General features: G+C 46.7%; 1 protein-coding gene across 1 annotated transcript in view; it reads left to right on the top strand.

Moving 5' to 3' along the window:
• INPP5D (inositol polyphosphate-5-phosphatase, 145kDa) overlaps positions 1–14,111 on the top strand; it is a gene marked incomplete at its 3' end in the record, with an annotated part of 56,951 nt that overhangs the window by 29,203 nt on the left and 13,637 nt on the right. The window contains exons 5-17 of the mRNA XM_009877349.1: positions 1,160–1,300; positions 5,904–5,991; positions 6,746–6,826; positions 7,000–7,071; positions 7,346–7,469; positions 8,518–8,624; positions 9,153–9,255; positions 9,801–9,997; positions 10,794–10,911; positions 11,419–11,515; positions 12,830–12,968; positions 13,633–13,741; positions 13,898–13,986. Of these exons, the coding sequence (XP_009875651.1) occupies positions 1,160–1,300; positions 5,904–5,991; positions 6,746–6,826; positions 7,000–7,071; positions 7,346–7,469; positions 8,518–8,624; positions 9,153–9,255; positions 9,801–9,997; positions 10,794–10,911; positions 11,419–11,515; positions 12,830–12,968; positions 13,633–13,741; positions 13,898–13,986 (1,465 nt within the window). The remainder of the gene's footprint in view (positions 1–1,159; positions 1,301–5,903; positions 5,992–6,745; positions 6,827–6,999; positions 7,072–7,345; positions 7,470–8,517; positions 8,625–9,152; positions 9,256–9,800; positions 9,998–10,793; positions 10,912–11,418; positions 11,516–12,829; positions 12,969–13,632; positions 13,742–13,897; positions 13,987–14,111) is intronic.

Raw genomic sequence — 14,111 nt, 5'->3', positions numbered from 1 at the left:
TTGTTTGATTCAGTGAGACTACTCCTCGCTTATACTACTAAATGAAGAACACAATCAGATCTGCAGTGCGTTGGCTACTCTTTACAGTCCAGCTATCACCTAGAAAAAAGACTTCTCTGAAGTATTATAATCACCAGTAAACTTCCTCCACTGAAGTCTACTTTTCTAATATAAAGGATGGTAACAACTTGGTGTATTAGCTGTGTGCCTAAACTGCAGATTGTATCAGAAAGCAGCAGCCAGTCCTCAAAAAGAATAAACTTCTGTGTGGATTTTCAGGTACTTATAGTAACTGATTTACTCCAGCTACAGGTCTGACTTACATTGTCCCGCGTGCTAGCTGTGTCAAATCTGGACACGCGCTGAAGCCTTAGAGGAAGCCGCATGACATTTAATGACTAGATCTGAAAAGTTTAAGAATAAAATAAAAATAAAATCAGAAGGCATGCCTGTTGGCAGGGCAGTAGGAGGCTGCGAGCAAACGGCAGCCATGCGTGGCAGCACAGGTCCTGTTGTGGTGGCCTGGTAGCAGCTGACTGACTGGGAGAAAGACAGTTTTGTTCAGCTGCCTTCACCATTTCATCTGCTAAGCAGCCAGCTGGGCCCTTCTGCGTTTGTCAAGGCACAAGACAATCTACCTGGTTCATCCTTCTTTCTGGCGCTGGAGTCCAGGCACCACAGAGACAGGAGAGGAGAGGAGCATCCTGAACAGCTCTGTGGTCTCAGCCCACTGATAATGTTTTGGATTGTTTGGCATAAAACCTTCAAAGTGGGACTTGGTGAGATGAAAGGGAGTCTTCATCTCCTTAGAGTCCCTGAGCTGCTGACTATTAGTGACTTCACAGCAGCCAGGCTTTACCTGCCAAGGCTAATGATCCCATCGTGGTTTTGGCAAAGCCAGGCATCACGAGCCTTCCCCTGGCACGGTAGCTCAGCAGTCATGGAGGAGAGGATCTGGGGATGAGAAGGAGGAAGAGGAGAAGGTGGCAGCGGTGTGGTGAGGGATTCATGGTCCAATTTTGAGAACTGCATATTTACACTGAAATCAGAGGCAAACACCCCCTCATCTACCTGTGCTGACAGTGGAAGTTAATAAAGCTATCTCATATTTGGGAGCAGAGAGAAGAGCTGGCTTTTGACCTGTCCTTTTCTTTCACAGTGTCTCCGATGAGCATCTTAAACTCATCCAGGATTACCTGCGAGTTCACATCATCAGTGACTTTGAGATGGTGCAGACTGGCTCAAGCAATCTTCCTCAACTGAAGAAACTGCTTACGCTTCTTTGCAAAGGACTCTTCAGGTAACTAGAGGCTGGTTTTCTGAGATTGGAGTATAATGCTGTAATAATGTAGTTTAATGTATGTCCCACACGCATGCATTCCAAACCTGCATTTTTGGCATAGGAGATTGGCTTACTCTCAAAAACATTATATTTAGATCTTATGACCTGTGATTCTGGTCTGAAGATGTGAAATCTATATAAAAGACATAGCTCTGACAGTTAAGTTTCCCTGTAGGCGGTTTCAGTCAGTGAAGTATTATTTTTTATACTTTGTTTAGAAAGAAACAAAATAAAAAAATGCACTAACCGATTAACTGCATAATTTGGTAATGCATAAATGACACCCACAGAATTGTCAAGCACAAGTCGTTTATGGAAACATGCACATATTGGTGTATAGCTATGTTTTAAACACTGATTTTTCCTTCCCACTAATGCACTGTGAACCTGGAGTGATTCCACTGATGTCAGTCAGGTCCAGCTCAAATTTAGAGGGAAATAAGCCTAGACTCTACAAATTTCACCTTTCCTATTTATAGACCTTATGGGTCCCAGATAGGGAAATTCTGATAGGGAACTAAAACCTTGCAGAGCTCCCTCTTTCTCTGGTGGGAGGACGTGTTTTCCCCTCCTTGATGCTTGTAAGCAAATGAGGAGATTAATCTATGCTTCTCCAGAGATCTTGGTGCACTCTGGCAGAGGGCATACACTTCTGCACTTGTATCGGTGACTTGCAATATCCTTCTCTCCAGTATATTTAGAAGTGAGGCTTGTGGTGCTACTGGCCTGATTATGTTCTCCTAGCACTCACTAAGGCTGAAGAAAGGTTTAAAAAGAGAGGTGGATACTGCTGATTTGCTTGCCTTTAACCCATGGAAGGAAGGCAGGGAACGAGTGAGGTGCTCAGCTGCTTGGGGTCATGATTTCTCCTCTGAAGCAGTGGGCACTGCGCACGTTTTACCAGGCTAAGGGGGAGGAATATGGAGCCCTTCTCCTTCTGCCAGAAGCTGGCCACCCACAGGCAAGGCAAGCCCCCGGCAGGACTGAGGATGAGTTGTACAAAGAGCTGCGCTTCTTCTTCTATGCCCTGCTTGAGCATTTTTCTCCTCTACGCCCACAGAGGGGGAGACCCAGGTGGCTAGCTAAGAATAAACCCGAACAATGGAAACTAAAATCTAATGAAAACACAAGTGAGAGTTTTGTCTTACTAAAATACCTCCAGATGATGGCTCGCTTTTTCCATTTCCAACTTCTTACTCTTTTAACTTATCGCGGTTTCATAGCCCTACTCTTTGTAAATGTATGTGGGATGGCAAGAAAGGACATGCAGCAGGTCCACAACCCTCTCAAGTTCCAGGATACCTTTTACATTTCCAGATTTTCTGTAGGTTTTTTTGGTCACTGGACTTTGCAAAGTGTCATCCTAGAACAGAGCTGGGTGAGCTCTACTGGTGGTAGAAGCCTGTGTACCTGTGGAAATGTTTGTTCTCATGCAGTTTTCCTCCCGTTTCCCAGCATTTTTTCGCTGTATCTGCATTAGTTCAGTTAGATGGAGCTGCCTTCTCAAGTTTTTTTCATGCAGGTCCAGAAATGCAGCCTGTTTTCTGTCCCAGTCAGATCTCTCTGAGGAACCTCCCTCCCTCTATTCAGATTGTACCATGAACCTACCACCCAACCAAACTATTTTCGTAGCTTCAGCTGGCTCATAGTCAGGTACCTGGGCATCTTATTGTTTTCTGTGGTTTCAATCTCTGAGGTGGTCTGGGGTTTTAGCTTACTTCCCTTACCAGACTTCTGAACTCAAATTTAATCAGTGTCATTACCTAAATTCAGTTTTTATCTACCTTGGCTTTCTTCAGCTGCTCAGGGATTCCAGCTGAATGTGCACGTAATTCCTAGGCTGCTTCTCAGTGGCTGTGAACTCTTAATAGTGTTCAATTTCATTATTTTCCCAATATTTGAGAACAGGTTGAAAACTCAAACAAAACACAAGAGGAAATGTTAATTGACACAGCTTGAGCTCTCTCACTGGAGTTGAAGCTCCTTTGAATTTGCTGTGAATCTGCGGTTTTTGCAATGCTGCGTTCTGCCTTCTTCTGACCTGCCAGAGGCAAGCTGTGCCATCTCTCAGGGTCACTCTCTGATGCCACTGTGATAAATGAGCATCCTGATGCCCTTTGGCTGACTCACTTCTGGGTTTTGATACCAGGCTGTGGGTAAGCACTGACCGCGAACATTAGCAAGGTAGAGGGAAACACATCCTGGAGCTGCTCAGTGACTGGGAGAAGAAGAGAGCTTATAGTGAGTTAGTATAGTGGGGCTGGAGGGCAATTGGACCGTGTGTGAGCAATTTGTGCCTTTTGCAGTTCATGGACAGGCACAGGACCTGAGCACAGAGGAGCTCAAGCACAGTTGGGCCATGACAATCTGGGAGGGCAGAGTTTACGATGTCTTCCCCTCACCCTTCTCACCACTGATCCCCCCAATTAATTCAGCAAGGACCAGACCCCAATGGGCATTAGAGACATTGAAAGCTGGTTTTAACTCTGCTGCAAGCTGCTACTACCTTCTAGGGTTAATTGTGGCCAAGGGGGTCAGGACAGCCACGGCACATCAATGCCCAGGGGACAATGGGGCAACTACTCTTGGGAGAGGATGTTCACTCTAGCAGCTCATATACTGAAAATGAGACAAAACAGAGACTTATAAGGCTATTGGGTACTTTTGTGAAGCGTTAAGTGCTAAACGAAATCGGTATACAAGGGTTTGCTTAGTCAGGGGAATCCTCCAGGGGCTGGAAAGTTGTCTCATGGAGAGCTTGGTGCCAGTGCAGCAAAGAGCGGAGACTACCCATGCAAGTGGACTTTTGTTCAGAGTTTCCTACCAGCTGCTATTCAGCCTGCTACTGTCTGAAGTCATCATCTGGTCATCACTCACTGCTCTGCATGCTCCTGTTTATTCTTGCTCTTTGGATAGTTTGCACAGAGCTTTTAAGGCAGCTTTTCAAGCACTTGTGATACCAGCACTTGTGCGATTGTACGTGGACACACAGGCTTCTAGCACTTCAGCAAAGATCACAGCTTATATTTCCTTTATAGTGTCAAAAGAAGAAAACCAAAGCAGTTGTAAGTGCAATTAAAACCACTTTGTGGTTTTGAATTTGAACGCCTGCAGATGCTCTTCCCCCACCTTCACACACATGCTACCTGCTACTATACAGTAAACACAGGGCAGTTTTCCCATGAGAAATCATTTTTGAACTGCTTCAAGGAACTGTCGCTCCATGTGTTTGAGAGGTGGCCTACACGCCCTGCACTCATGGTCACTTTAAATATCCTTTCATTCTTTTCAAACTGAACTTCACCCAATGTTCCTACAACTGCCTGCAGCCTCCTGGGGCCTGGCTCCATGGCTGCAGAAGTGAATGGGGGTTTTGGGTTTGGGGCCAGAGCCATTTACGGTGATGCTGGCCTCAGGTGATCTGAAGCCAAACAGTGGTGTTGGAGGACTCAGTTTAGCAGATCCAGATTCCTACAAGTGTCTTATACTCTTGTGTGCCCCATGGCAAGTCTTTCACATGGAAATTTCAACCACAAGTGCTTAATTTAGGTAATTATCTGTGTTTCAGCACCTAGACAAACATCTAATCTTCAGACTGTCAAGCATACTTTCACTTTGGAACACTTTCTCCAACAAACAGGGAGTAAAATCCGGTCCATTCAGACTTAGGAAAGTGAGGGAAATCATTAATATCCACTTTTGACTAGGCACAATGCAAGCATCCTAGCACTGCTCCCCACCATCACCTTCCTTTTGACCTGCACTCCCTGGCTGCTCTTTCCGTGATAAGTCTTGTCATTATCAGAGAGCAGCTTCTGTGCCAAATTCATACAGCAGTGTTTTGACAAATGAGCATCCTGTCGAATCTAATTGGGAAATGCTGAAGGAATCTCGTTGTAACCCGCACATGCTGTCTATTCAAGACATTAAAGGCTGGCTCTTCCACCTTCTCACTGCGTCTGGCCCTTCTTTGTCATGTGAGCTGAAAAAAATCTAAAAATTAGTTTCTTTTCTGCAGTGTCCCCAGCGTCCTGCATCAGCCTCAGCAGCTGCACAAGACCTGTGCAAAACTGAGCTGCTGCTGCCACCGCAGCACTCATAGGCACCAAACTCTGCTGAGCTTCGAGATTTTTGAGGGCACTTCGGTCTATAAGTTGGCATAACTGGGTCAATCCTGGTTTTACACAGTGTCCTCTGATTTGGTCCAGGCTGGGACACCTTTCTGGGGAGATTTAAGAGGTTACAACCTCCAAAGCAAAAACTGAGGAACAGCCAATATGCCCGTGCTTCAGCCATTGCAAAGCAAAGTTAGCTGCCTAACCGTGAGCTGCCTGCCTTGGCAGCATCACCAAGGCAGCTGAGAAGCGCTCTGACCACCCATCCCACCGACTCAGAGGGCAGTGAGCAGCAGAGGACAAGAGCGTGACGCATGGTGAGAGCAGGTCTGGTGTGAGTGTGTGCCTGTAGCCTCTGCTCCGCAGCTTTGTCCAAAGCGACCAACTGCAAACTTACCCAGGAACCTGACCACAGCCTTAGACCTTTGCCGTGTCTCTGTTCCCAGCGAAGCCTCTAGGACTCTCCCGTCTCTGGAATCCATCCAGAAGGTGTTTGAGCAGCAGCTGCACCCCGGTATCCATCAACGCTCCCAAGTAAGCCATCTGGAAGTTGGGAAAATGAGAAGAGGAGCATGGGTGGCTGTTAGCATGGCGGGAGGGAAGGGTTCTGCTTGCACAGCAATGACGAGTGGGATTCAGGTGATCAGTTACCACTTCTGTTCTCTCTAGCCTCTCTGTGGCTGCAGTGCAGAGGGCACACAGTGAGTTATATTCCCACAGTTTCACTTATCCCATAGTCCCCTCTGCCTGCTCCCCCTTCCTGCCCCAGAGGAAAATGCAGAAAACTGCCTGAGGACTCCCACCTCCTCATCCTCACTCAGCCTGTGGGCTAGGACTGCACATTCCTCTTTCCATAAACTTCACTCCAGGATGTTTCACTGCCAGATCCTTCCTTTCCTCCAACCTCCTTAATCCCATGACCTTTCTCTCCCTGCCAGTAGCCCAAAAGAAAACCAAAAGTCCAGGATTTCTGTATGTTGACCTCTGGACCTGGTCATGCAGACCAGTCCCCAGCAGCAAGCTGACTCCCTTGCATGCTCAGCTGCCTCTAACCTAGGGACAGGGTTTGCAAATTTGCCCTTCCACCCTTCCGTACTTCTGCATGTTCAGCAAACTGTGCTCTTGCGCTGTCTGTTACGGACTGGAGTGGCAGAGGCACAAGTGCTGCTCCTGGCTCTGTGAGCGAGGTGTTCCTGGGGTGAGACTGCTGTGCTTCCAGGCCACGCTCTCTGGATTTGGTAGTTATGCATCTCTCCTTCTTTTTTCTTTCCCATGTCACGGTTATCAGATTCTCGGTGAAGCTAGTCCAGTCAATATTGTATTGAAACTCAATCAGCTGATTTCTTTGCTGTCTTCCATTGAAGAAAAGGTAGAGTTTTAAAGTTATATTATCTTCATGTCATCTTTTGCCTCTGGTTATGCTTCTTGTTCGTCATCAGTGCAATCCTCTGCTGCAACAAGATTTCTTTGCTCTGACTTCATTGCTGTCAATGTAGTGCAGAATCACCAAATGCAATTTGGTACACATAAACTCTCTTACAGGTGAAAACACTGTTGATTGAAGGTCCTGATTCAACGCACCGGCGCTCCCTTATCCCCCCTGTCACTTTTGAGGTAAACATGCTTCTTTAACAACGCCTATCACAACGTGGAAGGGCAGTAATGCAGATTTATGTCGGTATCTCAGTTCCTGGGAACTTTGCTGTGCTGCCACAGACATAACAGCTATTCCTGGGTGCTGTTTAGCACCATGCAAATGCTGAAGAGATGTCTAGTGAGATTGGCATAATGATGCTATGTGTCCATGAATTCAGGCAAGTGCTGCATGTGTAATACATGTGACTGAAGTATAGAAGATCGCTTATGAAAAATCTCTGTTTTCCAATAGGTGAAAGCTGACTCCTTAGGAATTTTCTCAAAAATACATCTCAAGGTTGATGTGGAAATGGGAAAACTGATTATCAAGAGAGCTAAGGATGGTCCAGAAGACAAGTTTTATACCCACAAGAAAAGTAAGATGATTAAGGTCACAAATGCTGGACGAGACTCTTGGTCCCTTCGGTGATGGGAAAGGGTTCCTTTTGGCCGCACTGAGGGCAAGGTTTGGCCCAGAACACAGGTATTTCTGCTAGCTTCTGGGTGTTGTGAGAGGCTCTGGTCAGTCTAGACTGCCTATCCCCAAAGCAGCCTGCAGAAAGCAGGGAGTCAGTACTGGGGTAACCAGTTTTCACAGATTGTTTTAGACCTGGCTTCCTGCAATATTTTCCACTGAAAAGCAATGTCACTCAAAAAAAACCCCACAAATGTTCTGCAGGAACATACTGACTTCTGTGATGATTTTTGATGGTAAAAAGCCAGATACTCAGTTTCAGCAACATTTTTCAGTGAATTTCCCCTTGATTTTTATTTTTTGAATGTGAATCAATCTCTCTACTGATGAGCAATGCCAGTTTGGCCTGTGAAGGCCCAATTAAAACAACTTCCCTTTTCTTCTGTAGTGTTTCTGGACAGGCAGCCCACTGAGATTGAGCCCAACAGGGTAGGATTTTTCAGAGAGTAAATGATGCCCTTGGGCTCTCTGCTGCTAGAAAATCAACCTGTTGCTGGCAGTAATTGAAAAGATTAGCTTTCATGTATGGCTTTCTCCACCTGATGTTCATAATTAGCTGCTATTTTAAATGGAAAGGAGTCACCTCTACCATCAAATGAGGTTTTACCTCTTCTTTCACAGATGGGGAAGGAATATATGTAGGCTGGCTCAGGATACAGAGAGATTGTCTTCAGGAAGCCAGGGCTTCACTTCAAACTGCAGGGCTTGGCATGGACAAGAGATCCAGGCAGAATGGGTTCTGGGGAGACCTTTTCGCTTCAGAGTCTAAATCTATTCCTGTAGAGGAACCTATAGAGGCTCAAGCAACGTTAAAATGTAATCATGTGGGACAAAGTGAGCCTCAGACATAAAAGATTGTGTAAGTCCTGAGCCTGCAAGCAGGGTCCTGTTAGTTTTGGTGGGATTCTAGTTTCAGTGACTGCAGCTCATGACATCCAGTCTCTGTTCAGTCTTGCAGCTTATCAAGTCCCAGAAGTTCCCTAACAAACTGGTGATTGTGCTGGAAACAGAAAAAGAGAAAACACAGCGGAAGGAATATGTTTTTTCTGATTCCAAGGTACATACACAGTATTTCCTTCCTGCTGGCCTGGAGCAGGTACCGGGGTGGAAGAGGTGCAAGGGGTATTCCTTGGCAGAAAGAGAAATTGTTGAAGGATGGTCGTTGGCTCTGCAAGAATGAAATTTCTCCTTTGTTCTGGAAACACCCATAAAATGAACAGGTGTACTGTGTAAAGGGAAGTACCGAGAGGGTGGCCATATCTAGGTGCTGTCACTGAGGCAGAAGAAAGAGCATCAGCAAGCACTGAGAAGAGGCAAGTTGTCATGTGAAGGTTCATATAGACAGATCAGAGGGAAGTCTAGGCTTCTTCTGACTCAGCTCAGTACTCACTCGTTAAAGTAATGCACAAGCTACATTCCTAAGAAAGTGCCACAGGAAAGACAGCCTCTTAGAAGGTTTCAGGAGAGTGGAGAGCTAATCTGCCCTTCAAGTGTGCTGGGAATTTCCTGGTTCAGCCAGTTTTTCAAGAGGTCATGTTGGAGAAGTTAAGCATCTCATTAATTGTCTCTGCTCCTCCCTGTCTAGAAGAGAGAAGGGTTCTGCCAACTTCTGCAGCAGATGAAGAATAAACACTCAGAGCAACCAGAGCCTGATATGATCACCATCTTCATTGGGACCTGGAATATGGGTATGGGCTCCCTTCTGACATGGGTGTTCCCTCAGACACTTGCCAACATGTGTGCTCACTGCCATGATTAGCTCCAGACACGGTGTGTGTTCTGACTAAGGACTGTTTGTGTCCTGCTGAGTATATGTGATATTTAGAGAAGGGGAAAAGGTGTAGTTGAGAACAGTGGAGTGTAAGTTATTTTCCCTATTTTGGGAGAAAAGCCTGGTTCAGCTGCTGTAAGCTGAGCTGTCTGTGCACAGCCATACTTAAGAGGTAATATAAAGTCCGGGAGTGCAGCTCCTCGCCTTTATCCTTGGCTAGCCTTGGCTTTGGTAAATTAATGAAACAGAGGAAGACAGTCCAGGCAGAGTTACTCCTTCATCATCAGGTCAGGTGGAGTTAACATCTTTGTCACCTTAAAACAGTGTGCCCTGGCTGATAGGAAACTGATACAAGATGAAGTCAATGTGAAGCCTATTATTTCTGTCTCCACGGGTTGCCTGTGTGCTGGGTTTGACAGAATATGCTCTGACTTACTTTGGTGTTTGATTTGTTAATAAAAGGTGATGCACCTCCCCCCAAGAAGATCACCTCCTGGTTTCTCTCCAAGGGACAGGGGAAGACCCGTGATGACACTGCTGACTACATTCCTCATGACATCTATGTGATTGGCACCCAGGAGGATCCCCAGGGGGAGAAGGAATGGCTGGAGACCCTGAGGCAATCCCTGCAGGAAATCACCAGTATCAGCTTCAAAGTGGTGAGGGGTTATTCCAGCTATTGCATATAACTTGGGCATATGAAGAGACTACATGTTGTACAAGTAAAAGAGACAGAGGAACAAGTGGCATTTTGCCTACACCTCCTTCCCTTCCCTGCCTTTACTGTCATTGCATTTGGGTGAAGGAGGATGAATTGAACTTGTTGGTGGACTCCACGAGATCCTCCCCTGAGGCTGGCCAGATGGGCACAGTGCTATAGACAGCCACCCTGCCACTGCCAAAACAGGGCCCCTGCCATGAATCTCCTTTGCCTGCCAGCCTGGGAGCAGGGGCAGATGCTGAATACCTGAATCAAGTGGTAGTGATAATTTAGCCTTCATAAAGGAGAATGTAAAACCTTCTGAGCCAGCTGTAGCCTAGAGCTCACCCTAGGCTATTGCACTTTCAAGGTAGGATGTTAACAGCACACAGACACAATCATAAAAGAGGCTGAACCTTATTAAGACCACGTTTGGACATTCCTGAGTTTTAGCGATGTCAAGAAACAAACCTTAGCATCTCTGGAAGGCCACAGGAGAGCAGAACTTCTGACTCTCATGGTGATTGGGAAACTGTATTTTGTGCAAGCAAGGCAATCAAATGATTAACGAGAAAATAGCACTAGAAAATAGCTAGGTCCTTCCTCCCACCTTTGCTTAAAATGACTGAAAGCATATCCTGAGCACAGGAAGAAAATTTGTGTAGGAGAAGTACTAGAGAAGGAGCCAGAAAGGCTGCAGCACAGCTCCACAGGTACATGCAGAAATATAACCTCTAACCTTCCCGTCCCTGCAGATAGCAATCCATACCCTCTGGAACATCAGGATTGTTGTACTGGCCAAGCCAGAACATGAGAACCGCATCAGCCACATCTGCACAGACAACGTGAAGACAGGCATCGCAAACACACTGGGTGAGGGAAGAGACGCTGTCTTGTCCAGAGCACTGAGATCTGTTCGGTCTGTACCAATACTGTCCTCGAAATGGAAGAGCTCTTTCTCCACAAGGCTTCTTTGACTACATTTATGCGGCACTAGTGGTACTAGAGTTATATCCCACTGGCACTGATTATATCTTACCCTGTAAGAGGAAATTATTTCAGTATATACCTAGCACAAATACATAAATATATATTTATATCCCCAACAAACACCTTTGACTGGCTATTGGATTGCTCTTTCTTGGGTTCCACAAGGAAGTTGCACTTATTTCCCTCCAACTATAGTTTTTAGCATCCTTAGAAAATTTGTTACCACAATGTGTGCTGTATGTACTAATTCCTTCTGTGCTGATTAAGTCAACTTATTGCTCTTCTCCATCCTCCACTTCACTTAAGATGTGCTAGGTGCTTTGTTATCTTTGCTAGACTCAGCCTGGAAGTGGATGGATTTCCTGATGTTTTTGGCTTGTCTTTTTCCAGGTAATAAAGGAGCTGTGGGGGTGTCATTCATGTTTAATGGAACCTCCTTTGGGTTTGTTAACAGCCATTTGACTTCAGGAAGTGAAAAGAAACACAGGTAAGATTCATCCTCCTCTCTCAAAAATGGATGTTCACCCAGGGTGAAATTCTCTGGGCCACGTTTGGAAGGAGGGTCCACGAGACAGTCATGAGTACATTTTCCTGACCCTAAAAAAATCCTTAAATGTTTCCTGGGAGGACAACCTGTGCTAAAGATGCTGTTTACCATGTCACCATTTAAGTGAGGGCCTTCTGCTACAATAGCCATACCACATGGGTACAGGCAAAATGAACAGCAAAATGATTTCAGAGCCAAGTGTAAACCTCTCATGCAACACTTGTGTGACCTGTCATGCGAGCCCAGTACATGAGGAAAACAGTTCCCTGATCTACAGGGTTTTGGAGAGACGTGGGAAGGCTTTTCCCATCCCAGAATAATGTGCTGAAGGGGACTGTCTGCCTCCTCACTGTAGGCAGTGCTGCAAGCACGGGAGCTGTGGTGCACCCTGGGGCACAGCTGAGAGAGATCCTGCTGTCAGGAGTGCGACAAGGGAGGCGTGGAGCACAGAAGTTATCTCCACGGTGGCTAATTCTCTATACCCAGCTGTGAAATGAATTGGCATGGTCTAGGCAGGTTCTGTGCAGCACAGGACTGGAAGGCAAAGATCCTGACATTGGTGGGAGATCTGCGCCCACACTGGGAGGAGCTGGAGCAGTTGGAAGGAGTGGTTTTGAAAGCCAAGAGGACTTGAAATGAAGAGGTTGGCTTTGCCATCTTTCCCAGGACCCAGAAAACAGATGGCGTGGGATTTCTGCACAGGGTCTTTGCCACTGATGGAGTTAACTTTTACGGAAGGGTTCCCCAGGGAATAGCTGCCAAAATCCAGTTACATTTGTGTTTGCTGCTGAAATCTGAAGGCAATGATCTAGTGCTGGATTTCTAGGCCGTGCAGCTCAGAGAAGCACAGCCCCAGGGGGCAACAGAAGTGGCTTTAGGACAGCCTTACAGTTCAGGTGGGAACAGTCTGATGCCCAAGGTAAAGCAGCCCGGAGTTGCTGTAAAAGCCATCGTCCCCTCCTGACAGCCGGCTGCTCCCCAGACAACACGAGCGTCAGCACGACCGCTGTGCTGTGTGAGAGCCTGCACGAAGCAGGCTGGCTCCCCAGGAGACACTGAGTGCCTTACCTGGGGCCTGTCTGCCAAGGTGCAGTGTGAGGCAGGGGTGGCAAGTTCTCGGCTTCTGATCTGCTCTCCTCTAGGTGTTGAGCCAGATGGGTTCCTGCATGGTAGAGCAGCAGTCTCTGCCAACTCAGACATTCAGAAATCGCACGACAATTTAGTATGTCAGGCAGATGTTTCTTGTCTTGACAGACGCAACCAGAACTACATGAACATCCTGCGCTTCCTGACACTGGGAGATAAGAAACTGAGTCCATTTAACATCACTCATCGCTTTACTCATCTTTTCTGGCTGGGAGACTTGAACTACCGCGTGGAACAGCCCCCAACGGTTAGGGACTCTGCATGAATCCCTGGAGAGACAAAGCACCGTGTTGCTATAGAAGCACTATCTTTTTCTAATGTAGGGCAACAGGGTAGAAAGAGTGGCAGAAAGAGGGGAGGGAGAAGGGATCCCCAGGGCATGACTGTGACACCAGTTGAGGCAGAGTGAGGAAATTCTCTTTGCCCTCTCCAAGGATTCATGGACCCAGGAATGCCGCCTGGCACGCTTTGCTGCTCCAGGCAGCATCGCTTCCCCGAATCTCCCAACTCCCCTTCCCAATGCGAGCGAACATCTGTCCCCAAACAGCTTGATCCAGAGTCTGCCTTTCTGGCTCTACTTGGTTGGCTTTTAATGGCTCAGAACTGGCCTTCAGAAATTGGCAAGCTGTAATAAATACTGGAGAGGTTTCAGTAGCTGGAGACAACGGCAAGCCTGATGCTGATGTACATCTGGTTGTATGTGTGTATATGCTTATTCAGGGGATGTGTGGGCCCTTTGATGCCTGTTTTGATGGACAAATGTTCAGCCACGCAGCAGAAACTGGGCCTTTCAGTGAAGGGAGAGGTTGGGAAGTGACAGGGGTACAGCTCTGACAGCTCAGAAGCGCTTGCTGGCTCACCAGTGAAGGGAGTATGCATCATCTGCAGCTCTGCTGTTTCCCTGTTGGCAGGAAGCAGAGAATATTATCCAGAAGATCAGGCAGCAGCAGTATCCGGAGCTGCTGGCTTTCGACCAGCTTCTGATAGAGAGAAGGGACCAAAAGGTGTTTCTGCATTTCGGTAAGATTCTCAGTTTGTCGGCAGGTTCCCCTGCCCCTTCCAGTAACTTTCTCTGCCAGACCTCATATGGGGCATAGTGTACCGAGAAGCAGCTGTCTTGCCCAGATGAGGGTTCTTAACAGGCTGAACGGTAACAGAGCTATCTCTCTGTTTTAGAGGAAGAAGAGATTACCTTTGCTCCAACTTACCGTTTTGAAAGAGGTACCAGGGACAAGTATGCTTACACCAAGCAAAAAGCTACAGGGGTAGGTGAAAACTGATTTCCCTTCAGAAGGACCTGGCAGAGCAAGGGAAGTAACTCCTACATAAGAAAGTGACCTAAAGCAATCTCTGCCTTTTCTGCCCTTGTAGTGTTTTGAAAGAAGTCAAT

This window comes from Apaloderma vittatum, unplaced genomic scaffold (assembly GCF_000703405.1).
Source record: "Apaloderma vittatum isolate BGI_N311 unplaced genomic scaffold, ASM70340v1 scaffold3979, whole genome shotgun sequence".
NCBI classification, from domain to species: Eukaryota; Metazoa; Chordata; class Aves; order Trogoniformes; family Trogonidae; genus Apaloderma; species Apaloderma vittatum.
Note: the sequence above shows the minus strand (reverse complement) of the source record. Positions and strands in the feature narration are given on the sequence as shown.